The 26,971-nt window shown below is 46.7% G+C and overlaps 1 protein-coding gene across 2 annotated transcripts in view; it reads right to left on the bottom strand.

Moving 5' to 3' along the window:
• TOM1 (target of myb1 membrane trafficking protein) overlaps positions 1–26,971 on the bottom strand; it is a 180,356-nt gene that overhangs the window by 122,543 nt on the left and 30,842 nt on the right. Inside the window, exons 1-5 of one of the 2 annotated variants that reach the window (XM_068252071.1) lie at positions 19,145–19,285; positions 17,242–17,326; positions 17,072–17,150; positions 14,594–14,743; positions 4,111–4,245 (exon numbers count right to left, since the gene is read on the bottom strand). In XM_068252071.1, coding sequence (XP_068108172.1) covers positions 4,111–4,245; positions 14,594–14,743; positions 17,072–17,150; positions 17,242–17,279 — 402 coding nt within the window. In that variant the 5' untranslated portion in view covers positions 17,280–17,326; positions 19,145–19,285. Of the gene's footprint in view, positions 1–4,110; positions 4,246–14,593; positions 14,744–17,071; positions 17,151–17,241; positions 17,327–19,144; positions 19,286–26,971 lie in introns of those variants that run through there. The other variant, XM_068252070.1, reaches the window with a different exon arrangement.

Genomic DNA, 26,971 nt, shown 5'->3' on the forward strand with positions numbered 1-26,971 from the left:
TTGAATGTTGGACTACACAGCAAACTCCTGCATCATACTGGTCTCTTCCGGGTTATTTCTGCTGTCTGTGTGTCGAATGGAGAGACAACAATATCCAGCAGTCACACAGAGACTGCTCCATAGGCACAAAAACCCAGTCCAACTGTGGAACAGAGGGAGGATGCTATGCAGTGCTGTGCCTGTCCACTGTTTTAGGCTGTTGCTGATAAATATGCAAATGGCTACAGCTAGTGTTAATGATTATAGTAGGTGTTAGGTTGGTGATTTTATGATGTTTTATGCTGTTATTTTAAAGTTGCCATACCGCGGAGAAATACAGTCAGCACGTTACCGGGAGCCTAGCAACAAGGAGAGGGCGGGATTGCGGGCGGACCCGATGACGGAGGAGGCGCGGTATGGTATTTACATGCGACGATGGCTGGCTCTCTCCAGCCCCTGAATGAGTTACGTTGTAACGAAACGCGTAGGGCGGAGTCGGAGGAGCGCGCTGACGTCACGACCAGGAAACAGGGAAGCCTGATGGTAATGTGCTGCTCCGTTTGTCCGCGGCTGGAGTGAGTACTATCTCGGTAACCTGGCGGTTGTACATTAAACTGGATCTGCTTTTACATCATCGTGGTCTTCTCCTTGGCTGACTGAAAGAGGCCTGATATGCAGTGTTGAAAGACGCGCTTCTGGTGAGTGCTCCCACAAAGGGGGAAAAGCGACTTGTGATCCCTATCCGAGGTGGTGGCAATACCCCCAGGAGTGCAGCACAGGGTGCTGATTTTAGTCTGTTGTAGACAATGCTGGGCACTATGTGCGCTTTTTGATTTATTTTACAGGGTATGAGCAAGCGCAGTGATTTTTTGGGAGATACATACAGTACAGGACACAGAGACATATGACTATGGTAGGGATTAGATTATGAGCCCCTCTGAGGGACAGTTAAGTGACAGGACAATATACTCTGTGCAGCGCTGTGGAAGATGTCAGCGCTATATAAATAATAATTAGTAAATACTAAAAAAAACAGCCTGCCAGCTCCGATCATTTACGGACGGGAGCTCGAGCCTGTGAGGGCTCCCGTCAAATCTCGCTCCTCGCGAGAGGACGCCAAATGGCATCGCTAACACCTAAGAGAGCCTTTATGCTGCCGCCATCCTGTGTTAGGCGGTCGGCAAGAGGTTAATTGGTTCGTTTTCAAGTTGCATACATTTGCATTCAAATGTGCATAGTGTTGTCTCAACTCAAAATGATATGCATCTTATTGACCATCCCTAATGTTTGTACCCTAAAAGACTGGTTGAGATGCATATTTTTGCTCCCTGTACTAGGTTTAGAGTGCAGGTGTGGAACTCCAGTCCTGGGAGGGCCATATCCACGCCAGGGTTTGGGATGGACTGAGAACTGGAGAAGTGTGTTCTACTTGATGATACACGCCTTTCCTGATTCAGTCACAGCAATCCCTTTGGGCGGTGCCAGAAATGTGTGAGGACCTCGGCCTTCGAGGACTGGTGCCTGACACCCCTGGTTTGCGTGTCTGTTCCCAATGCTGATGAAGACATCAGCATTCTGTCCCCCCCCCCCCTTGCTAGATAGTATGCCGTGTATGCCCAGCATGAGAGAAACACAAACAACTGTTTGCCAGGCCAATAATGGATATTACATATGCAGCAGCAAAAAGACTATTTGCCCAACTCGTTAATGGGATGTTTGCATGGGGGATGTAGCAGCACACAGAGGATAGACTGCAGTCAGGCTCCGCCCACCCCGCTAAGAAGCACACAGAGGATAGACTGCAGCCAGGCTCCGCTCACCCCGCTAAGCAGCACACAGGGGATAGACCTTTCTGGGCCTCTTACTACTTCCGGGTCGCAATGACCCGGAGTAGTACGCCTGCGCTGCCCGGCGGAGCGCGTCCTAGATCGCGCTCCTGTTGCCGGGCACTCTCTGCGCATGAGCGTGACGTCACTCATAACGTCACGCACATGCGCAGAAAGTGCCCGGCAACGGGAGCGCGGTCTAGGACGCGCTCCGCCGGGTAGCGCAGGCGTACTACTCCGGGTCATTGCGGCCCGGAAGTAGTAAGAGGCCCAGAAAGGTTCGCCAGGCGAACGGTTCGGGCCATCACTACTAAGGAGCACACAGGGGACACACTGCAGCCAGGCTCCGCCCACCCCGCTAAGCAGCACACAGGGGACAGACTGCAGCCAGGCTCCGCTCACCCCGCTAAGCAGCACACAGGGGACAGACTGCAGCCAGGCTCCACCCACCCCGCTAAGCAGCACACAGGGGACAGACTGCAGCCAGGCTCCGCCCACCCCGCTAAGCAGCACACAGGGGACACACTGCAGCCAGGCTCCACCCACCCCGCTAAGCAGCACACAGAGGAAAGACTGCAGCCAGGCTCTGCTCACCCCGCTAAGCAGCACACACAGGACAGACTGCAGTCAGGTTCTGATGAACTCTGCTTAGCAACACTACAGAGGCGTATAGAGGATTTGCTGAATGCCGTACAGAGCAGCTAAAGAGGATATGATGGTAAAAGCCCCAGATAAGTTACGTAGACGTATGGAAGATGTCGTATTTATTTCCATTCAAACCATAACGACAGTTGCCTGGCAGCCCTGTTGATCTTTCTGATCAGTGGGGTCTAAATCGCACACCTGAAACAAGCATGCAGCTAATCGGTTGTACACATCTGATGTATATGCTTGTTCAAGGTCTATTACTGGGTACACGCAATGCGTTTTTTTCGATTTTCAGTCGATTCGATTTTCCAATTGACTCCCGATTCAGGTATCTTTTCGTATCTATTTCTATTCACTTCTATGAGAAATCGATCAGAAAAATGATCGAAAATATGCTCGGACATGTCGGAAATTATCAGACCATCTAACACAAAATTGTATGGTGGGTGTGTACCTAGCATATGGCTTAAAGTATTAGAGGCAGAGGATCAGCAGGACAGCCAGGCAATCTGCATTGCATGTCAGCCTCCAGATCCCCCTCACCTCTGGCTCCCTTTAAAGAGAACCCGAGGTGTGTTTACAGAATGTTATCTGCATACAGAGGCTGGATCTGCCTATACAGCCCAGCCTCTGTTGCTATCCCAAACCCCACTAAGGTTCCCCTGCACTCTGCAATCCCTCATAAATCACAGCCGTGCTGTGAGGCTGTGTTTACATCTGTAGTGTCAGTCTCAGCTGCTCCCCCGCCTCCTGCATAGCTCCGGTCCCTGCCCCCGTCCCTTCCCTCCAATCAGCAGGGAGGGAAGGGATGCAGGCGGGGACTGGAGTTCTGCAGGAGGCGGGGAGAGCAGCAGACTGACACTATAGAGATAAACACAGCCAGCTCTGACAAGCTGTTTGTCAGCAGCGTGGCTGTGATTTATGGAGGGATTGCAGAGTGCAGGGGGACATTAGGGGGGTTTGGGATAGCAACAGAGGCTGGGCTGTATAGGCAGATCCAGCCTCTGTATACAGATAATATTCTTCAAACCCACCTCGGGTTCTCTTTAAAGAGAACCAGAGATGAAGCACCCTCTTGTATTTTACCTTATAAATCAGTGGGAACATGACAGTGAACACCTAATCTGCTCTTTGTTTCATTGTTCTCTGTTTAATCTGACTGTTATCACCTCTGATAAGAATCCCCGACTGAGCACTCAGTCTATCTTTGCTATGGAAAGATTATAGCTGAGTCTGTCTTTTGTGGTGTCTTTTCAAGCCCAAGCCTGGTCCCTTGTGGCTCTGCTATAATGACTCAGCAATAGTTATTCCCAGCAAAGCCAGACTGAATGCTCAGTCCAGGATTCTTATCACAGCTGCTAACAGACACTTTTAGAAGCGAGGATGAAACAGAGAGCATGGTAGGTGTTTTCGCTAATGTTCTTACTGATATATATGGTAAAATACACAAGGGTGCTTCATCTCTGGTTCCCTTTAAGCATCTTGGTAATGGACTAATTAAAAGCAGCAGCTAATACAGCGTTTTATTAGTCCATTTAGAAGCTAAGCAAAAATTAGCATTAAACTACATCAACTCAGAATGATTAGCATAACAGACCACCCCTACACAACACGTGTGCGAATAATAAAATGTCCCCCTCGCAGGTTCTCTCCTTACCGGCTGAGGCGTGTGAATAGGAGACAGCGTATCCAGATCAGTCATGGGGAACTCTAACCCCTTCCTCCGCAGGTCCTCGTAGATGCTGACCACCCCCGTCAGGTCCGGAGAGCTTCGGAACGCGTCCGCCCACGCCTGCCAGAGGAGAGGGGAAACCGTAAACACGGGAAATAATGCAGCAGCCACACTGGCGGACATAGTGTCACGGTCATCTCATACACAACAAATTCAATTATGCAGGGAAATGCGAATTCGAGGTAATTGCTTTATACGGAGCTTGACAAATCCACATGGAAATTATTAGGTCGATGCTGAGGCCAGGAGAGGATTCTTCACGGGCACAGAAAGGGAAAGACTCGAGTGTCTGTCATCAGGTGCGGATATTGGTTGCCAGTTACCTGGGTCATGGTGTAACAGAATCCTGCTAATCGGTCAGTTAGGCCTCATTCACATTAGGCAACGTGTATGGCCGTTCATTCAGGACGCAAGCGCACCCGATCGCACGCCATCCACATTGCGCTTCTGATCCCATTCATTACAGTAAATGGGATCAGCAGTGCGATAGCGTATGACACTGCTGCGCATGGCTCGTATTCCGAACGTTAGAAGTGCTCTCTATGCACTTCTGATGTTCTTGCGGATCGCATACCATACGCGGTGCTGAAATGCGCATGGCAGCGCGTATAGTGTGAACAAGGCCTTGTCCCTTGGCTAGATAGTCCCTTTAAAAGTACAACTGTCATGATAGGAATATGGAGGCTGCCATATTTATTTCCTGGTAAACAATGCACTTTGCCTGGCTGTCTTGCTGTTCCTCTGCCTCTAATATTTTCAGCCACAGCCCCTGAACAAGCATGCAGATCCGGTGTTCTGACTGAAGTCAGACTGGATTAGCTGCATGCTTGTTTCAGGTGTGTGATTTAGCCACTACTGCAGCCAGAGAGATCAACAGGGCTGCCAGGCAACTGGCATTGTTTATAGCAAATATACAGCCTTCACATCCCACTAACTTCAGTTGTCCTTTATTGGCCTTGTGGTTACATAAACAGGTAGATGCTTTACACAACAGAGGCCTCAGTATCTCCACCTGCCCATATGTGAGGTTACCTAGGAAACGGCCCTGGGAAACAAGATTCTGTGAGAAAAATGAACACAGACATACCAATCAACCAAATGTAAAACTAGAGGATATTCAGCGCTCTGCTGCCCTCTGCTGATGGAAATAAAAATCTCACATGTGAAAAAAGGAATTCTAAATCAGCGTGCAGATTAAAGTGGAGCTGAACTCTTGCACAGGACTGAAGGAAAGTACAGAGAAATGCACTCTGTATGTATTTAGAGAGTTTAGACCGTCTAATCCCTCCTCATCTGTGACTAATCACCAGTGTAGTTTGAGCTCTCAGCTGAGCCAGCTTGCTGCCTCTGCAGAGCAGCTAATTTGTAAACACAGGATGTTAACCGTTTGTCTGATTCTATTAAAGCAGGAAGTCGAAACAGTGCAGATTTATTGCAGGATTTTTATCAGCTGAACAATAAGGTTTTTCTTTAAAGAAAATCTGAATAATAATCCGAACATTTGTATAGCGCTCTTCTCCTGTCGGACTCAAAGCGCTCAAGAGCTGCAGCCACTGGGACGCGCTCAAGAGGCCACCCTGCAGTGTTAGGGAGTCTTGCCTTGAACTCCTTACTGAATAGATACTTTACATAGCCAGGATTTGAACCCTGGTCTCCCATGTCAAAGGCAGAGCCCTTAACCAGTACACTATCCAGCCACAACCTGTAACAAAGTTCCCCTGGGGGTAGTTACCTCAGGAAGGGGTAGCGCCTCCAGATCCTATTGAGGCTTCCCCCACCCTCCTCCATCCCACGGTGGTCTCGCTGGGCCCCTCCGAACGGTGGTCATGTAAATATTTACCTTCCAGGTTCCAGCGCAGGCGCTGCAACAGCTCTCGGCTTGCGATCAGGCAGAAATAGCCGATCCCAGTTGGCTATTACCACCTTATCCCGAGCCTGAGAGACGCTACTGCGCCTGCGCTGGAGCCGTGGAAGGTAAACATTGCAGGCACTTCTGCACCTGCGCCAGAGCCTGACAAACTGCTTCGGAGGGGCCCCAGCGAGACCACTGTGGGACGGAGGAGGACGGGGGAAGCCTTGATTGAATCCAGAGGCTTCCCCCTCTGAGGTAAGTACCCCACAGGGGCACTTTTTTTTTTAATTACAGAGTCTCTTTAACCACTTGAGGACCCACCCTTTACCCCCCCCTTAAGGACCAGCATTGTATTATGTGATCTGTGCTGGGTGGGCTCTACAGCCCCCAGCACAGATCAGGGTGCACGCAGAGCGATCAGATCACCCCCCTTTCTTCCCCCCTATGGGGATGATGTGCAGGGGGGGGTCTGATCGCTCCTGCCTGCAGGCATGTTGCGGGGGGGGGGGGCACCTCAAAGCCCCCCTCCGCGGCGACATTCTCCCCCTCCCTCTCCTACCTGCTCCCCCCCGGTGATCCGGGCTGCACAGGACGCTATCCGTCCTGTGCAGCCAGTGACAGGACGTCCCCTGTCACATGGCGGCGATCCCCGGCCGCTGATTGGCCGGGGATCACCGATCTGCCTTACGGCGCTGCTGCGCAGCAGCGCCGTACAATGTAGACAAAGCGGATTATTTCCGCTTGTGTTTACATTTAGCCTGCGAGCCGCCATCGGCGGCCCGCAGGCTATTCACGGAGCCCCCCGCCGTGAATTGACAGGAAGCAGCCGCTCGCGCGAGTGGCTGCTTCCTGATTAATCAGCCTGCAGCTGGCGACGCAGATCTGCGTCGCTGGTCCTGCAGCTGCCACTTTGCCGACGCACGGTATAAGCGTGCGGTCGGCAAGTGGTTAAAGGTTATTATAGCTGTTTTTATTTTACAGTAGAAAGTTCCAAGTTTAGGTCCACTCTAAAGGACCAGTTGGGACATGGCAGATTTCTCTCATCCACACGGTTCCAACTGGTTTTCATATCGCTAGTTTGGATTCTTTGGTACTGTGGTTTAAATATATATCTTTCCTTTAAATTTGAATGAGCTTATCGTAATTATAATTGTTCGCTAAAGGGCCATTTCACAGAGGGGGGGATATTCGGTGATCGATCACTCAACCTCCCAGCGCTAGAGAGAGAGATCAGTGACTCAGTACACACTGTTAGCCAGCTGGTGGCGTAGTCACTTCAACAGGTTTTCGTCATTGGTAAGTCACAGGGTAACTAAATACCGCCATGGGAGAGAGCCAATCCTGAGCGCAAACTGAACCCTCCCATTTCCCATCACTAAGCTCCTCCAATCGGCTACAGCTTTAGGGCTCATTTAGCGCTGCTCTGCTTTACATCACGTGATTTCCGCAGGCGCAATCGCCCCAAAACCAATTCAGTGGTGAATCGAGGCACATGTATGGAAACTGCAGACAGTGCAGTCTATGCACTCTCAGATGTCCCTGCGATCGTGTTTCCATAAGCCTGGCTAAAAGTGCACATATGGAGACGAGCCCTTAGGCTAGCCATACACCATATATCTCAGCGTTGGCAAACCTATGGCACGCGTAGCCGAATCTGCTGGCACTCCAACGCTGCTGCGTTATGAACTGTCCACAGCGTCTACTAGACGCAGCGCCAGTACATAGCCCGCAGCCCCGCTCCAGCTCGCTATCTCCCGGGAGGCAAAGCAGGGCTACGGGAAGATGGCGTTTGAAGCCCTGTACTGGTATTTATGTCTCCGGATACAGGGCTTCGGGCGCCATCGTCTGCTGAAATGTTGCCCACATTGCGTTATTTTCTGCTGAAATGTGGCCCACTGCATTTATTTTCTGCTGAAATGAGGCCCACTGCGTTTATTTTCTGCTGAAATGTGGCCCACTGCGTTTATTTTCTGCTGAAATGTGGCTCACTGCGTTTATTTTCAGGGCTGTGGAGTCGGTACAAAAATCCACTGACTCAAGACTCCTCTTTTTAGGATTACTCCTACTCCGACTCCTCTAATTTGCATATTACAATCTTGTTGATTGAAAGTATGTAACCTGAAATTCGTCTCTTAATTGCCAACGCTTAGGAATTTTAAAAGACAATTTAAGTAAGAAGGATATGTAGACTGCCATATTTATTCCCTTTAGTCATAGACTAAAACTAGTCCTTGGTAAGAGTACAAAGAACATCTATTAGGCCTTAGGCAATGTGACTGTGGGTACATGTAAGAGTGATGTGCAGGTACTCTGCAGGGGAATGAGGAGATTCTTCCTCTAGTACACATTCTTCATGCACAATCTGAACAAGGTTTATGGGTGACAGACAACACCTCTGTGTTCAATGTGCACAACATTCTCAGTGGATTCCCTGCAGCTCTGTGGGGAGTACATATGTAGAGTATAGTACTACTGTGTAACAAAGTACACCTGAGACAGATGAAATTAAAGTTTTATACATACCTGGGGCTTCCTCCAGCCGCCTTCAGGCTAAGCAGTCCCTCGCTGTCCTCCTCCGCCACCTGGATCTTCTGCTATGAGTCCAGATACTTGAGCCAGTCTGGTGTAGTGCGCATGCACACACTCCGCCGCCGGGAGCATACTACACCTGTGCAGCACTATTGCACAGGTGCAGAACGCTCCTTGCTGTGGAAGCGGCATGCGGCCAGACTGCGCTGATTGGCTGAATTACCAGGAATCATAGCAGATGATCCAGGTAGTGGAGGAGGACAGCGAGGGACTGATTGGCCTGAAGGGGGCTGGAGGAAGCCCCATGTATGTATAAAACTTTTCATCTGTCTCAGGTACCCTTTAATTCGTAGTCACCAACCCAAATTTTAACATGTCAAATTAATTGATTTCATGAGCAAAGAGTGCGTACATTTGCATAAATCAGCATCAATGCAGAATTATTTCCATCTCATTGACCATCTCTATTAGTGACACAGCTACACATCAGGCTTTATCCTTACAGCATAGATGTTATTTAGTATAATATATATATATATATATATATATATATATATATATATATATATATATATATATATATATATATATATATATATATATATATATATATATATATATATGAGTATATATATATATATATATATATATATATATATATATATATATATATATATATATATATATATATATATATATATATATATATATATATATATATATATATATATGAGATTCCTGTGTACACATCATATATACAGTCACAATCAGATGTGTATATCTGACTTTAAAAATACAGGGACTGCTTTGTAACAAGTAACTAATTTTGATTGGTTTATTTCATTTTTGTGGACTGAGCACAGCTATTACTGTATGTATAAATTATTTATGATGACTTATCTGAGAAATAGAACATTATCATATTTTCTATTTTAATGATAGTTTAAATTCATTAGGAGTCGGAGTTGGTGCATTTTTACTCCAGGTACCCAAAAATTGCTCCGACTCCACAGCCCAGGTAATTTTTTTCATGCAATACAAATACCTCAAAGTTCAAGGGCAGCGTCAATGGGAATATAACCAATTTTAACCTGAAATAATATTATCATAGCATAAAAACAACCCTATATATCCTAGTCATGCACTTGCCAACATAAATTAATGTAGAGTATCCAAGGAAAGAGAATTGGCTCTTGGGTGCATGAAGAGGAAGAAACTTTAATCACATATATCACAAATGTCAAACAATGTGCAAAATACAAAAATATATACAAATAACCCCCAAAGATACAAAATACCCCATAAAATACTCCTCACAAACCCTCCAGAAAAACTAGGGGCTGCAGTCCCCCATAAAAATGGAAATATGCACTCTGCACAGACTTGATAGTGGTACCACTATTGTGAACAAATGACAAGGCCACAAGCAATCCAGCCCGGTGTGTAATCGGTAGTGGAACGCAATAAATGCAAGCAACGCTCCTAGGTGGTGTTCCCGAAATGTGTAGCAGGCTCACGGAAGCAGATAGAAAAGCAGCATCCAAAATAAACGAGCTCATAGGCTGGAAGTATAGATGGCATCAAGCAGACTGATGGCATGCAATGTAGATGACCAACAATGCAGGTGAATGGCATGCAATGAGCATATATAAGCAAACAGTCCCCCAGTCGCAGGGTATATGATGGTAAAGCGGGAAGCAAAAGTCTCTTCACAAAAAGGGCACATGTAGTAAATACACTGTAAAGTCCCCCAATCGCAGGGCATGTATATTCAACCAGCCATGTATGTGCGTGGAAAGCTGCTCTCACATAGTTACCAAACTGTAGCGATGAAGTCCGGAGCCAATATGCATGCCCGCAGGGCTCCCTTGTGTGGCCATGCAGCTGGCCAAAGGTAAGACTGCTGAATGTCCGTGGGACCAGAGAATACCAAAAGGGTGCAGGTGCCAGGTGGAGGAGGGATGGAGGAGGAAATCCACGCTGTCAGGAGGAGCCTGACATGTTTCGCCGCATCTAGCGGCCTTCTCAAAGGCAGACAGCGTGGTGGTAAGCATGGACGCCATAACGGCGTCCATAAATGCCGACTGCGCCCGCGCAGCCCGCCCCCCCCCGCCCGCCCCCAGCCACGCGCATCATCACCACACGCCCACCAACATGTCGGCGTGTGGGCGGCCCCCACCCGGAGCGCAAATGCGCTCCAAGCCAAAGCGTATCACAGAAAGGCGCCACATGGCGTCCAGCGGATGACGCAGGAGGAAGCCACCCAATGGGGAGGATGAACGAGCGGGGCAGAGGGCAAAGCGGGCACCGCGGGCGCACACAGCAAACCCACATCAATACAATATGTAAAAATAAAACAACAAAAAAAAAAAATAATAAAATAAAAGGAAAAATTAATGAAAGAAAAAAAAAAAAAAAAAAAAAAAAAAAAACAAATGAAGAGAACAAAACACTTATAAATATAAGTTAAGGTATATGAGCTAGCGCCATGAGCCCGGACGCATCCAGAACCTTTGGAGCGCCGAGCATCAAAACGCAGATCATATCCAACCAAATGAACATATAAATATATATATACTCATAAAGACAGAGGTGGAGAGAGACCCGCCCCCAATAATAATATTAATAGTATTAAGGTGGGTATGGTTAATGAGCTCGTTTATTTTGGATGCTGCTTTTCTATCTGCTTCCGTGAGCCTGCTACACATTTCGGGAACACCACCTAGGAGCGTTGCTTGCATTTATTGCGTTCCACTACCGATTACACACCGGGCTGGATTGCTTGTGGCCTTGTCATTTGTTCACAATAGTGGTACCACTATCAAGTCTGTGCAGAGTGCATATTTCCATTTTTATGGGGGACTGCAGCCCCTAGTTTTTCTGGAGGGTTTGTGAGGAGTATTTTATGGGGTATTTTGTATCTTTGGGGGTTATTTGTATATATTTTTGTATTTTGCACATTGTTTGACATTTGTGATATATGTGATTAAAGTTTCTTCCTCTTCATGCACCCAAGAGCCAATTCTCTTTCCTTGGATACTCTAAGGTAATTTTTTTCCTAAATATTCTATTTTATAGCCATTTTACAGGCGAGAATAGGCATAAATGCAGAAAATACAATTTTCTCCATGCTTCCTATTTTTGTCACGACTATAAAACATGTCATATAATCCTTGCCTCAACACCACATATACCTTAATTCATTATTAGGTGGGCTTCAGGAATCAAATCTCAGCTGTTGTGAAACATTCCTTCTTTCACCTAAGGAATATTGCAAGGATTAAACACCTCATTCCTCCAGCGGATCTTCCAACCCTAGTTCATGCCTTTTAATTACAGTTTAAATTCATTAGGAGTCGGAGTCGGTGCATTTTTCCCCCGACTCCAGGCACCCAAAATTGCTCTGACTACACAGCCCTGGTTATTTTCTGCTGAAATGTTGCCCACATTGCGTTTGTCTGGTTTCTGGGGTAACTGTTGCTGAATTTTTTATCTAATGGTCATAGTTGGCTGTATTTGCTGCTTTGGAGTTATGGTATACTAATAAATAGCATCGCACAGTTTCTGCACACCCATGAAACGAATCCTCGTTTCACCGCATCATGGCGGAAACACGGCTTTCTTATGCCTCGCTGTTACATCATTACGTTAGCTCCGCCCATACATCATGGCCACACCCATGTTTCGTTGCGCGCGCCGAATCCCTCCCTCCCCCCCATTGGCACTCAGTGATAAATAAGTCGATGTTAGGTCGCCATTTGGGCACTCGGCCTCTGAAAGGTTAGCCATCACCGATATATCTGGTTGTTCAATCTTACCACTTTCATGTAGTATCTTTTCAAAGTACAGTAAACACACGGATCTGTCTGCGTTCAGGGGGATCCGTTCTGAAGACCTGAACGGACAGTCCGGATTTGCAACATTTTCACGGACCCCGGATACACGGAGGCATAGTGAAAATCAATGCAGAAACAGATCCCCCTCTTCACAGGCATCTTTGGACACAGAAACAGATCAATTTCCTGTGTCCCAGCCCTGCCTGTGGAGATGGCGCCATGCTGGAGGGGGTAGCAGGCAGGCTAGCATGGCGATTCCCCCCCACCGCCAGGGCCAGGATTGAGGACGTTTCAACGGACTGGAAACGTAGGCTGTAATCCCATATAAGCTCGTTTTTTTTTTTCCTCTGAAAACTGAGAAAAAATAAAATAAACAAAAATCGGATCCATTTGAAACAGACAAGTTGCTATGCAAGGCTTTTTTTTTTTGTAACTTGATAAGCAAGCAACATCTTGATATACAAACACACAACGTATATGTGCGTCGCGCCATCACAGCTGAGCTGATGGTTCTTCGTCTGCTGGCGCAGCAGGATTGTACTTAATCTGACTGCACAGTGTCACATTTCCGAGAAATCTTCACAAGTAGGCAAATGCGACTGTTTAAAGAGGAACTGTAACGACAAAACGGCCCCTGGGGGGTACTCACCTCGGATGGGGGAAGCCTTAGGATCCTAATGAGGCTTCCCACACCGTCCTCCGTCCCTCGGGGGTCTCGCTGTAGCCCTCCGTACAGCCGTGACGTAATATTTACCTTCCCGGCTCCTGCGCAGGCGCTCTGATGCCTCTCGGCGCCGAAGTAGGCGGAAATACCCGATCGCCGTCGGGTCCGCTCTACTGCGCAGGCGCAAGTTTCCGGCGCCTGCGCAGTAGAGCGGACCCGACTGAGATCGGGTATTTCCGTGCCGAAAGTCGCCACAGCGCCCCCGCTGGAGCCAGCAAAGGTAAATATTGAACTGACAGTCGGCACAGTCGCCGGCTGTTCGGAGGGCTGCAGCGAGACCCCCGTGGGACAGAGGACGGCGTGGGAAGCCTCATTAGGATCCGGAGGCTTCCCCCACCCGAGGTGAGTACCCCCCAGGGGAGGTTTTTGTTGTTACAGAGTCTCTTTAAGTTCCTTGTTGTAGGGATAGTATCGGTTCCTGCGTGAATGATTTATGAAAGAATTTGCACGAGCATTTGAGTGTGCAGAAGGTTAACCGACTTTGCCGTATTTTTACTTTATACAGTACAGTAGTTTTTGTTAAAAAATTTTATATAAATCTTTTTGGCTTGTGGAACGGAATCATCTGAGTTTCCATTGATCCTTATGGGCATATTGGCTTCGATACAAGAGTCCTTTGGATTACAAACATGTTTCCAGAACCAATTATGCTCACAAACTAAGGATGCACTGCATTTTCAGTCATTCTGTTAGTAAACCTGTACAATCAAGATTGAATGGTGTATGGTTACCTCTAACTAGACAAGTTAGCTTAACCACTTGCCGACCGCGCACTCATACCGCGCGTCGGCAAAGTGGCAGCTGCAGGACCAGCGACGCATTTCTGCGTCGCCGGCTGCAGGCTAATTAATCAGGAAGCAGCCGCTCGTGCGAGCGGCTGCTTCCTGTCAATTCACGGCGGGGGGCTCCGTGAATAGCCTGCGGGCCGCCGATGGCGGCTCACAGGCTAAATGTAAACACAAGCGGAAATAATCCGCTTTGTTTACATTGTACGGCGCTGCTGCGCAGCAGCGCCGTAAGGCAGATCGGCGATCCCCGGCCAATCAGTGGCCGGGGATCGCCGTCATGTGACAGGGGACAGCCTGTCACTGGCTGCACAGGACGGATAGCGTCCTGTGCAGCCCAGATTGCCAGGGGGGACAGGGATGTGAGGGGAAGGGGGGGAATTTCGCCGCGTAGGGGGGCTTTGAGGTGCCCCCCCGCAACACCCAGGCAGGCAGGAGCGATCAGACCCCCCCCCAGCACATCATCCCCCTAGTGGGGAAAAAAGGGGGGCGATCTGGTCGCTCTGCCTGCACCCTGATCTGTGCTGGGGGCTGCACAGCCCACCCAGCACAAATCACAGAATACAGCGCTGGTCCTTAAGGGGGGGGTAAAGGGTGGGTCCTCAAGTGGTTAAAGAAAGAGAATAAAGTTCCTACATTACCAACTAACCATTTCCCTCATATATTCCCACTGACAGCTCACCTGGATGAGGTTGAGGACTTTGTCCTGAACTATGGTTGGAGGGTTGTTTTTAGGAAGGATGGTTTTCACCAGCACACCCTCCACAAATTCCTGACTGGCGACCAGAACGTGGAAGCGGTGGCCACAATTCTTCACACACGTCTCCAGGGCCTGGAGGAGAGATTATAGGGAAAAACATTTATTCATGCATTAACCCTTTAGCAGCTTAGAGGATCACAAGTGCTCCAGGACAATTTTAGCCCATTATTTTTTTTATTTCTTTGTTACATTTCCTTGCTAGTAATTAGTACTGCTGTAATGTGTATTTATGGCCACTTGTCACTAGGGGGCAGTGTGAGACAATAACAGAGGACTTTTGCTTTCGGTTTCTATAGTTTCTGCTAGTAGAGAGACATCAAAGTATTCCAATAATTTACAGCACAAGTTCTGCCAAGGGAGGTCCTAAGCAGTGCACTTATCTCAAACGGAATAAAGCTACAGAAGCTGCTACTGGGTTAATACCATTCCAGCTCAGAAGACTTTACATCTTCACAGGAAACATGGTTAAAGGTGGCCATACACTTGAAGATTAGCAGCAGATTCGACCATCAGATAGATTTCTGTCAGATGACTGTCAAGTCCAATCTGATGTGTGCCACACACTAGGAACAGATTTCAGAATGAAATCTATTGGAAATCGATCTAAATGCATTATTGGCCCATTAGATCCAATGCGTCAGGTAGATCAAATCAATATCGGCCGAAAAATCGATCAGCAATCGATGGAACAGCTGAAATCAACTAGTGTATGGGCCCCTTAACTCTTTCCAATCCTGTGTTGGACTGTGTCAGACGTCGGCCTTTTCCATAGATTCAATATCTGATATAGGCCGACACAGGACAACATGGCTGCCGCTAGGCGGCTTTGCCGCCAGATAAGATTTGGCACAGAGTCAGCCACTTCAATTCAAAGTGTGGGACTGATTTTGACATTTTGATCACTGCTGACCCCATCCCCTGCACCACTTAAAGGAGAACTGTAGCGAGAGGTAAATGGAGGCTGCCATATTTATTTCCTTTTAAGCAATACCAGTTACCTGGCAGTCCTGCTGGTCTATATGGCTGCAGTAGTGGCTGAATCACACCAGTAACAAGCATGCAGCTAATCTTGTCAAATTGTCTGAAACACCTGATCTGCTGCATGCTTGTTCAGGGGCTATGGCTGAAAGCATTAGAGGCAGAGGATCAGCAGGACAGCCAGGCAACTGGTATTGCTTAAATGGAAATAAGTATGGCAGCCTCCATACACCTCTGACTACAGTTCTCCTTTAATGTGAGTATTATGGGGTGCATTTGGGCTGATCGCTAGGGAAGCCACAGCCGGATCCAATCCAGTGCGGTGTCACTTTGTGAATAAAAGAGCACTTTGATCCGCTTCAGAACCGTGAAATAACGATATTACGCTACTGCGCTGCAGGGGGCAGTGTCTAAGCCCCGCCCCCACCACTGATGTTGGGTCGCCTCTTCGATCTAGCGCCAGGAGGAACACACCCACTGGATCCCAGCAGCTGCTGCACATCCCAATCACTCACGTCCCTCCAATCCCCCCCCCCCCCCCCCCAACAACAACGGTGGAAAAAAATTAAAGGACAACTGAAGTAAGAGAGATATGGAGGCTGCCATATTTATTTCCTTTTAAGCAATACCAGTTGCCTGGCAGTCCTGCTGATCCTCTGCCTCTAATTCTTTTAGCTACAGACCCTGAACAAGCATGCAGCAGATCAGGTGTTTCTGACATTCTCAGATCTGACAAGATTAGCTGCATTCTGGTTTCTGGTGTGATTCAGACACTAGTGCAGAGAAATAGATCAGCAGGGCTGCCAGGCAACTGGTATGGTTTAAAAGGAAATAAATATGGCAGCCTCCATATCCCCCTCACTTCAGTTGTCCTTTAATAATGAAGTTAAATGGGAGACAATATTCATGTTTGGTGCAGCCGCAGCAGTGAGATTCTGCAGGACGCGGAGATCTGTGCACAATGTATAATAGAGCTGCCAGCAGAGTGGGCGTTTCCTTCTCAGCACACATTCACCACCTGACTCCGCCCACCGCCATTTCACAACAAGCGCGCTTTCACAATTTACCAACTTTAATTATGGGTTTCGTCTGTCTTTAAGGACTGCTAAAAGCCCCTGGGGACGGAGCGGCCGCGGGGGAGATCATTAGGGGGAAATTTGTATCAAGGAAAGCACTTTGCAAACTATTAGCGAAATTATAACGCAAAGGTTCCCTTAATGGGGGGAGTTTCCTGAAGAGTCGCCCGCAGAAAACAGCAGATCTGCGCTGGATTCATTTATTGGTCTCCCACATGGAAGAACTCGGAGTGAGAATGAAAAACGTGTTTAAAGCTCGCTAATTTCTTATTCGGAAATCGTTTATTGAACAGCTCGCCAATTAAACTGGCTCCATTCAGGAAGCGGCGGATGAAACGCTCCTCACCGTTAATGTCAGCATGACCTCGTGGAAGTTCTTATTTCCCGCAATCCTCTTCCTGAACGCTCGGATGGCGTCTTTAGGTCTGTGAAGGATAATAAAAATGTCAAGGTCAGGCGTATCCGATCCAACCCAATCCATACAATATACCGACTGTTATCCTGTAGTGTATTTACCCTTCCTCGGTCTCGTTGATGATGTCGCAGATCTCCATATTCAAGGCCCAATCTTCAGAGCGTAGCGACCCATCTGTGGCTTTCTCTGAAAAACAAACACATAAAGCGCGTTGTGAGATTGGATAAATGAGTTACAGTGCTCTTAAAGTGGACCCAAATTAAAAATACAAGATTTCAGAAATAAAATCTATTTTCTAAATTATAATAATAAATAGCAGCCTTTTTTTCAGCTGCATGATGACAAAAAAAATATTTTACATTTATTGGAGGAACCCCTCCCTTCCTTTCATATTGCCGGGACAGAATCCGGCAGACTGGTGGAGTAGATGGTGTCCGGCAATGGAGGAATTGCTAATGGCTGCCCCCAGTATAATCCTAGCTATGAAAAGAGAAGAGTGAAAAGCACTGAAATGCTCATAGGCTTGAAGGAGTGTTTATTTATCTTTGTATGTGTCAGAGTGATGCAACTAAATATTTTGAACTAAAAAAAAAGAAAAAGTTCGGTTGGGGTCCGCTTTAAGTTGGCCATACATCTACTGACTGATCAACCATCCGGTTCAATAATCATTACATCGGATAAAAATCTGTGCCACCAAGAGAATTCCCGATCAACGATGCAACCAATTTCAGCCTCGAAATTGGTCGCATGTATTAATTGGACTTGCTGAAAGACGTCGGGCCATCGTGGTTGATCAGGTGCACGGTGAGTGATGTCGGGAAATCAATAGATGCAGCGGAACCCCCAACACTGTCCCCAAATAAATGTCGACGTCGTCATTCTCCTCCCCCCCCCCCCCCCCCGGTGCAGTACTTACCTGTCCATGTCGGCAGCAGACTCTGGCTACATACATGCACCGCACGTGGTTGCCGGCCTAATGTGAATGCGTGTGACGTCACAACAGCGCCCACGTATACGGAAACCATGTGGGGCACGTGTATGGAGCCAGAGCCATCGGCAGACATGGACCGGTAATATATACTGCACTGAGCACATTGGTCATTAGGGCGGAGCTTCAGGCCAGCAAGACGGCGCCACAAGGCTGATTATTTCAGCATAAAATAGATCAGGAATTGGCCTGCGGCGTATGGGCACCAAACAGATCTCTCTCTTATCAGATTGGATCAGAGAGAGATTTGTCTTTTGGTTGAATCTGCCCATCATTCCTAGATGTATGGGCACCTTTTGGTAGGCGTGGTCAGTGATGACATTCTAATAATTCCCAGTGGACACATTGTATGCAAATTTATGCAACTTGGACCAATCAAATGCAGCAGTCAGTCTTGCAAAGCTACATACTCATTTTCATAAAAATAGCCTGACATTCGCATCAACGCGAGGGGAGTATTATTTCTTCACGCACAGGACCATATTTATTATAGCTGCAAAGACAGCAATGCACCACAACGGGGGGGGAATTCAAAAAGTAACTGTAGTGAAAATAACAAAATGAATTAAAAAAACCTGCATTTTTTAAAGCAACATTTAGAAATCATTTAGGATCTGATCCACTAAACTCCGGTAAAGTAGACATGCGCAGGGAGTGTGCATCGATTTCCCCGTTACCGAGCTCAGCCCGTAAACCCATCACTGCCACAGATTTACGGTGCGTTGCCAGAGGCAGAGAAGGCTACACACTCTAGATCTTCAGCCTCGGCCCAGAATGAGGCTTTAGCTGTGTAGGTTTGAACAAAATTAAACATAAGATCTGCATCGACTCGAAGTTACTAGCCACTCACTAGTCATTGCATGCAAACAGCCTCCTGAAGTTGTAATTAAAGGGGCACTATGGCGAAGAAATTGTAAAAATTTAATATATGTGCAAACCTAGATAAATAAGAAGTACGCTTTTTCCACAGTAAAATGAGCCATAAATTACTTTTCTCCTATGCTGCTGTCACTTACAGTAAATAGTAGAAATCTGACAGAAGCAACAGGTTTTGGACTAGTCCATCTCTTCATAGGGGATTCTTAGCAAGGTTTATATTCTTTATAAAGATATTCCCTAAAAAGGATTTAAATTAAACAATGATGCTGGCCAGCTTCCCTGCTCCCTACACAGTTTTTTGGCAGTTGGACAGAGCAACTGCCATTCACTAAGTGCTTTTGAAAATAAATAAATCCCTGAGAATCCCCTATGAAGAAATGGACTAGTCCAAAACCTGTCGCTTCTGTCAGATTTCTACTACCTACCTACAATACCCTACTGCTACTACTACCTACTGTAAGTGACAGCAACATAGGAGAAAAATAATTTATGGCTTATTTTACTCTGGAAGAAACATACTTCTTATTTGTACAGTATATGCTTGCACATATTTTACATTTTACAATTTTTTTGTAATGATCCGCTCTGCTGCCTGCGCAGGCAGGCAGCTTTTTGACCACTGTTCAGGTCTGCATTCTGCAGGTCTCTGGAAGAGAGACCTTTTGTCCGTTTTGCAGCTTGCTGCTGCTGAGGAATTTGCATACGTTTGTCATGCAAATTGCCTAGCCACATCCTTTGTAGGCTTGCTCTATATATACCATGTGATTCCACAGTACGTCGCTGGTCATAAGGGTTTGTCCTGTGAAACACTCCTGGAGTGTCAGCCATGCTTATTGTTTGAAGATTAGCTTAGAGTAATTCCTGGGACTGCGCTAGGCATCCCTGCTAGTGCAGTCAGGATTGTATTATTTGTATTGCCTGTTCTGTCTCTCTCGCTGTACTTGGATCGCACTTGCTCTGGCGGAAAGAGCAGTGGATTCAGCTAAGCTATCTTGCTATACTTGGATTGCACTTGCTCTGGCGGAAAGAGCAGGGGATCCTGCAAGCTTTGTTGCCTTACTTGGATCGCACTCGCTCTGGCGGAAAGAGCAGTGGATCGTATCTCTCACTTATTCCTGTTTTCGTGTATGTCTTGTCTGATACGAACGCTTGCTGGAGGCTCGGTGAGGTTACCGTTAAGCAAGCGCTCACGTCCTATGTTTCATGTTTGTCTGTCGGTGGTTAGTTAGGCGTGCTTGTCTCTGTTGTGCTTAACACGCGGAGACCGCGCAGTAAACGCGTTCACTGTTGCGAATGAGTGCGGTGTTCGCTTTTAGTTAGCGTTTGTTATTTTCCTTATCTTCTCATTGTATGATTACTGTGCCTTTGCTACTCTCATGCCCTGTCTTGCTTAAACCTTGTGTCACCTCTGGCAATCGCCGCTCTCGCGATTGCGTTCCTACTTCGTTTCTGCTGTTGTGTGTGCACCGTCGCGGGTTGGCGACTAGATTGGGGCACATACATACATTCTGTCCCTGTGCTCATTCTCTTTCGCAATCGCTCCTCTTGCGATTGTCTTCTCACCTGGTCTTCATGGTTGTGTGTTCATCGTCGCAGGGTGGCGACTAGATTGGTGGACACACATACCCTCTGTCGCTTTGATCTCTCTCTTTCAGGGCCATCTTGCCCTGCGTTTCTTCCCTTCGTACCATTCCTGTCTGGTGTCTGTGGCAGGGCAGAGGAGCTGTTCCTCTGCACTCCACAGCTCCACCTGCCGACAGGAATTTCCCTCTACAGGTGCGTTGCACCTTTTGCTGGGTTCCCTCAAATTATACGCTTTTGGAGGATTTCCGCAGTGTCAGCGCACGTCCTGTGCGCGGATCACGGAGATAATTTCACAATCTTTACATTTTTGCCATAGTGCCTCTTTAAGGCATCTAATGACATTTACTAACTACTTCCAGACCTTGATGATTGAAATCTACGCCGTTTTGGTGGTTACCTGGCTCGCAGGGCGTAGATTTCAATCAACCGCCGCTGCGCGTATCTGCCGTTTTCGTTGCTCCTGCCGATCTAGCCGCTATCTCCCGTCGCAGCTCCCTTGCTCTCCCTGTCTCTATGACAGCAGAGCCCTACGAGCAGATCAGGAGCCGATTTCATTCCATCAGTCTATCAATGTAAGCCACTCCCATTGGCTTAGGCATTGAAAGACACGGTCAGGAGCCAATGAAAGCAGCTCCTGACCGGCTCACAGGAACTCTGCCGTCATAGAAACGGCAGAGTGGGTGGACCAGGTTCCTGACGTGCGGCGTGTATGTGCGGCGATTCGTCGTTATCCGTCGGTGTTCCGCCATTTCTGTTACCATCGGTCTCTGGTCCTTGGGGCAGAGACTGCTGGTACTTAAGTGGTTAATGTTTGCAAAATAATGTTTTTTCTCTGAATTCCACTGTACATAAGCTATGTGTTTTAACATATTGTATACAGGTACTAAGTCTGAGGAAAGCTTATTACGCGAAAGATTACTTTTTGTTTTCCTCTAAACAGCATAACCAACTTTAAAAGCAAAACATTTCTTTCTTACAGCTGATACAAATCCTGCAATCAATCTGCAGTGTGTCTACTTCCTGCAGCCAGTGGACACAGCTGTGAGATTAAATTACACTTGTGAATAGTCACAGATGAGGGGAAATTAAAGAGACTCCGTAACAAAAATTGCATCCTGTTTTTTATCATCCTACAAGTTCCAAAAGCTATTCTAATGTGTTCTGGCTTACTGCAGCACTTAGTACTATCACAGTCTCTGTAATAAATCAACTTATCTATCTCTTGTCAGACTTGTCAGCCTGTGTCTGGAAGGCTGCCAAGTTCTTCAGTGTTGTGGTTCTGCTATGAACTCCGCCTTCCAGGCCCCTCTATGCACACTGCCTGTGTGTTATTTAGATTAGAGCAGCTTCTCTCTTCTCTCTTATCTTTTACAAGCTGGATAAATCATCCTCTGAGCTGGCTGGGCTTTCACATAGTGAGGAATTACAGACAAGGGCAAAGCTGTTTGCAGGAAGAAAGGAGCAGCCTGAAACTTCAGTGCATGAGAGATGCAGAGGGAAAGAAACACACAAATGATCTCTTGAGATTCAAAAGGAAGGCTGTATACAGCCTGCTTGTGTATGAATGTATTTTCTATGTGTGGACATACTGTACATCAACCTACTTCTTGTTTTGGTGGCCATTTTGTTTGTTTATAAACAAACATTTTAAAACTGTTTTTAACCACTTTTAATGCGGCGGGAGCGGCGAAATTGTGACAGAGGGTAATAGGAGATGTCCCCTAACGCACTGGTATGTTTACTTTTGTGTGATTTTAACAATACAGATTCTCTTTAAGACAGGCTAAACTCTCTAAATATATACAGGGTGCATTTCTCTGTTTTCCTTCTGTCCTTTGCAAGAGTTCAGGTCCACTTTCACAGACAATGTAAAATATTCTAATGATTCACAGCAGTCCGGTTACATGCGGCTGCCACGCCCTGACCCATGAGAGTGGCCGGGATTCTTCTGCTGCAGATTCTTCAGGAGTGTTTGTTAGTTTACACACAAGGATAGGCTCTGCTGACAACAAAAATATCACCCTGAAGCCGGCTCTGGCACCTCCCCGAGAACATTCCGGCATCTGGCGAACCCGAGTCCAGGAGATATTATTAGCTCTGTCTGCTGCTCGTGCTTCTTTCTCAACGAGGGATGATAAAAATATGAATATTACAACCCGTGCAAAAAGCAAGAGCTACTGAAAACAACAGGGATGAGCGAGCCTGAGCCGACCTGATGGTGGCAAGGGGCCGTGGCACTGCTGCACTGCACGCTGCTCTCCATTCCTCCCCCTGACTTCCTGTGCAGGTGGAACGAAGAGCTGCGTGCAGAGCAGCGCGAGAGGCAGTGGTCGGTCAAATTTTTGATTAATTTTGACTTAAAGCGGTATTGTCACCATAAAAAAATCAAATTTCAACAGCAACTGGTCTGAGTGTATTAAGTGATAAAGATTCTAATCCTGCATTCAAAACTTGCAAAACTTTTTTCTGCTGGTATGGTTAGGAGTGATCACATACTTCAAGAGCACTGGCCCTAGTGCCAAACAGTGCCAAAGAGTTGAATGCTGGGAGTTCTTTTTATCTATAATATATTCCTCCTCTTCCATTTCCCTATCTAGCTGCTTATCAGAAAAACCCTCTGATTACTTTTGTTTACAAGCAAGGCTGAGGTGACTCAGTGATTGGATGTGTAAATAAGAAAAAAGACAGTGCAGTTGTTAGTATACACCTCAGTGGGAGTGTCTGAAGACTGAGAGGAGGGCAGCTAATGAATACACAATGAGCAAGAGAAGGGGGGGGGGGGGGGGGAACAAGAGTCAGGGAGGATATGATGTCAGCATTAGCTTGGCAAGATGGCCACTGCCTAGAATAGGATTTTCTGCTTTTCCTTTATAAAATTCACAGGAATCAGTACATGGATAGCACAATACATCTGTTATGTAAGTAGGAGTAGTATCTATCTACTTATATATGTGTTTTTTATTTCTAGGTTAGCATGGGTGTCGCTTGTTCTTTAAAGAGGAACTTCAGCGAAAAGGGGAAAAATATAATTCAATACATTGCAAAGTGAAAAGTTAAAAAATAAGAGATATCAAAAATGATTTATATTCGCCATGTAATGTGTTCATGTTGTTTGATCCACATTCAGCCTGCACGGCATCATCTTTACTACTGATAGACAGGAAAAAATAAAAACTAGACAGTGCCAACTGCCATTATTTATAACCACACTCCCTAACAATGCAATAGCCTAAAAGGAATTTTTTTTAGATATACATATGCACAGAGGGAGATACTGGTTGCTTGGCTGCTAGAAACAGTCGTTACTTCCCACAATGCAACGAGGTTCACAGACAAGAAACTGTCAAATCCATGGTCATAACATCACACTGTGGGAGGGGTTTCACCACAATATCAGCCATACAGCGCCCCCTGATGATCAGTTTGTGAAAAGGAAAAGATTTCTCTTGGGAAAGGGGGTATCAGCTACTGATTGGGATGAAGTTCAATTTTTGGTTACAGTTCCTCTTTAAAAAGTGTACCCGAGGTGGGTTGAAACGAAAGAGATAGATGCTTACCTACGAAGAGGGATCCTGCGAAGGTTTCCCACGTGGTCCTCGCCTCCCCCATCACCATGCGGGTTTCCTCAGAACATATTCAACAAGACCTTGTCAGGTATGTTATTGTGGCCACGCCTCCCTGCTGTATAGGACAGTCAGAAGTGGCTCCCTGCTACTGCACAGGAGCAATATGGCCAAGCAGCTTTCTATCTTCTTTGTCAACCTCCTTAGCGGTAATCACGAGTTCAGCTCTGGGTGGAAGAAACAAGCCAGGAGCCGTAACCCCGAGCTGAACTCGGGGTAGCTGCTGGGAGGTCTGTGCAGAGTACAGCGTGCAGCGAGTGTTTAAACTCAACTCCCGGGGGATCCCCGATGTCAGCCTCCGTTCTTCTCCAAGGCTCTGCGTCCCCTTGCTGGCTGTCAGGACGACAGCCGGTGTTGTGTTTGATTACGCTGCCTGTTGATTTGCGCTGCCCCGCATGCGCAGGAGGAGACAGTGCAGTCACATTTCCCATTTCATAATGCTGCTGATGGTAACATAATAAATATCTCCGCTTCCACACATCCTACACTCCTCAAATTTTCAGGGTAGGGAGGGGATCCCCCGAACTACCTCTATGCCAAATTGCAGCCCCCGAGCCCCACTGGTTCCCGAGATAGGTTTCTGTAATCTATCACAGAAACCAGCGGGGCTCGGGGGCTGCAATTTGGTATAGAGGTAGTTTGGGGGGTCCCCTCTCTACCCTGAAAATGTGGGTAGTGTAAGAGGTGTGAAAGTGAAGATATTTAATATTTTACCTCCAGCAGCATCATTAACTGCACACTGAGCATGCGCGCTACTCAGTGTGGAAGGAAGCTGCCGGGCAGCACAATCAGACATTACGCCGGCAATCTCACTATAGGGTTACAGCACCATCAGGAGGACGGAGGGAAAACTGCAGTGCTGGATCTCAGGGAGGTGAGTGAGTGCTGAGCTGCTGCAGCTCCCCCTGGCAGAATGATTTTTTCCACGTTTAATGCCTGGTACACACCATGCAATTTTCCCATCAGATTTATGTGTCGATAGATAATTTGAAAGATCTGGTCAGATTTCCGATCGATTTTATCAGGGCTGTGGAGTTGGATGATTTTTGTACAAAATCCACAGCCCTGTTAAGTATTAGACTAAGGGCCCGTTTCCATTAGTGCGGTGCGAATCACCGGGATTCCACCGCTGACGAAATCGCATGCGATTCCGCGTGCGTTTTTTGCCGCGATTTCGCATGCGATTTCGCATAGGCAGGGTATATGCGAATTTAACCATGTCACTGCCTGGTTCAATTTGCATTAGTTTTCGTGCAAATTCGCACGCGAAATCGCGGCAAAAAACGCATGTGCGTTTTCCCTATTAAATCCATAGCCTGCGAATCGCCTGCATTCCTCACGCAGGCGAATTCTGCAGGCCCTACCGTGCAGAAAAATCCTGCACAGAAAAACGCACCAAAAAACTGACAAGTGGAAAGAGTCTCTTCCACTTGTATTGGTTATGCGAATCCGCATGCAGACAACGCATGCGGATTCGCTCTAGTGGAAACGGGCCCTAAGGAGTCGGATTCGAGGAGTCGGAGTCTAAGCAATTTTGGGTACCCGGAGTCGGAGTCGTGGTTTCAGAAACTGAGGAGTTGGAAGACTTTTTTACCGACTCCACAGCCCTGGATTTTATGATCACTTCTATGCAAATCGATCCGAAAAACGATAAAAAAAAAAAAAAAAAATCAGATCGGACTTGTTGGAAATTATCTAATCGACCCATCTATCTGATGGGAAACTGCATGGTGTGTACCAGGCTATGGGTCTGAAAGGGTGCAAAAAACTGTACCGCTTTTAGACCCTAAAATCTGGAAAGAATCATACCGCCAAGGGGGTTAAAGAACAGTTAAACCCCCCCCCCCCCCCCAAAAATAAAAATTGTAAAATATACGTAAACAAATACATATAAGAAGTCCATTTCTTCAAGAGTAAAAATCACTTTTCTCCAATGTTGCTGTCACTTACGGTAGGTAGTAAAAATCTTGACAGATCTGACAGGTTTTGGACTAGTCCATCTCTTCATGGGGGATTCTGAGTTACTGCTTTAGTTTCAAAAGCACTTACCCAATGGCAGTTTCTTAGTTCAACTGACAAAATAGCATGAAACCAGGTGGGGGGGGGGGGGGGGGGCCTGCATCTTTGTTGAGATCTTAGTGCTTTTGTAAAGAAAAAAAGGGATACTAAAAATTTCCCAGGAGGAGATGGACTAATCCAACACCTGTCAGTTCTCAGATTTCTACTACCTACTGTAAGTGACAGCAACATTGGAGAAAAGTAATTTATGGCTCTTCTTACTCTGGAAAAAAAAAATGTACTTATTTGTAGGTTTACATGTATTTTACAGTTTTTCACGGTAATGGTCCTTAACAATCGCGTTCTCTGATCGGCAGTATCAATGGGACAGGGAAGGTTAAGTCAATTGGGGGTAGGGGTGGGTCAGGAGCGAGGTGGTTTATCGATTTCACTACAGCCAATGTAACACTACTGTTCGAGCAATTTTCAAAAGATTGCCTGCTGTGTGGTACACACCAACCACAGATCATGTGCTTCAATCGGTTAGACGCATCGGGCAGCTGGAGTGATGCGTGTATGAGCACCTTTATAAGGCCCAGTGCACAAAAACCTCCAGCAGATCTGCTAACGTTAGAGGTCTTTGAAGCAGATTTCAGAGCGATTCTAGGCATGTATAGAGAGGTTTTCTAAACATACCTAGCGTTTTTGGAGTGTTTTTGTGTAGCAGATTTCATATATTGTTACAGTAAAGTTGTTCCT

The sequence above is a fragment of the Hyperolius riggenbachi genome, chromosome 9 (genome assembly GCF_040937935.1).
Source record: "Hyperolius riggenbachi isolate aHypRig1 chromosome 9, aHypRig1.pri, whole genome shotgun sequence".
NCBI lineage: Eukaryota > Metazoa > Chordata > Amphibia > Anura > Hyperoliidae > Hyperolius > Hyperolius riggenbachi.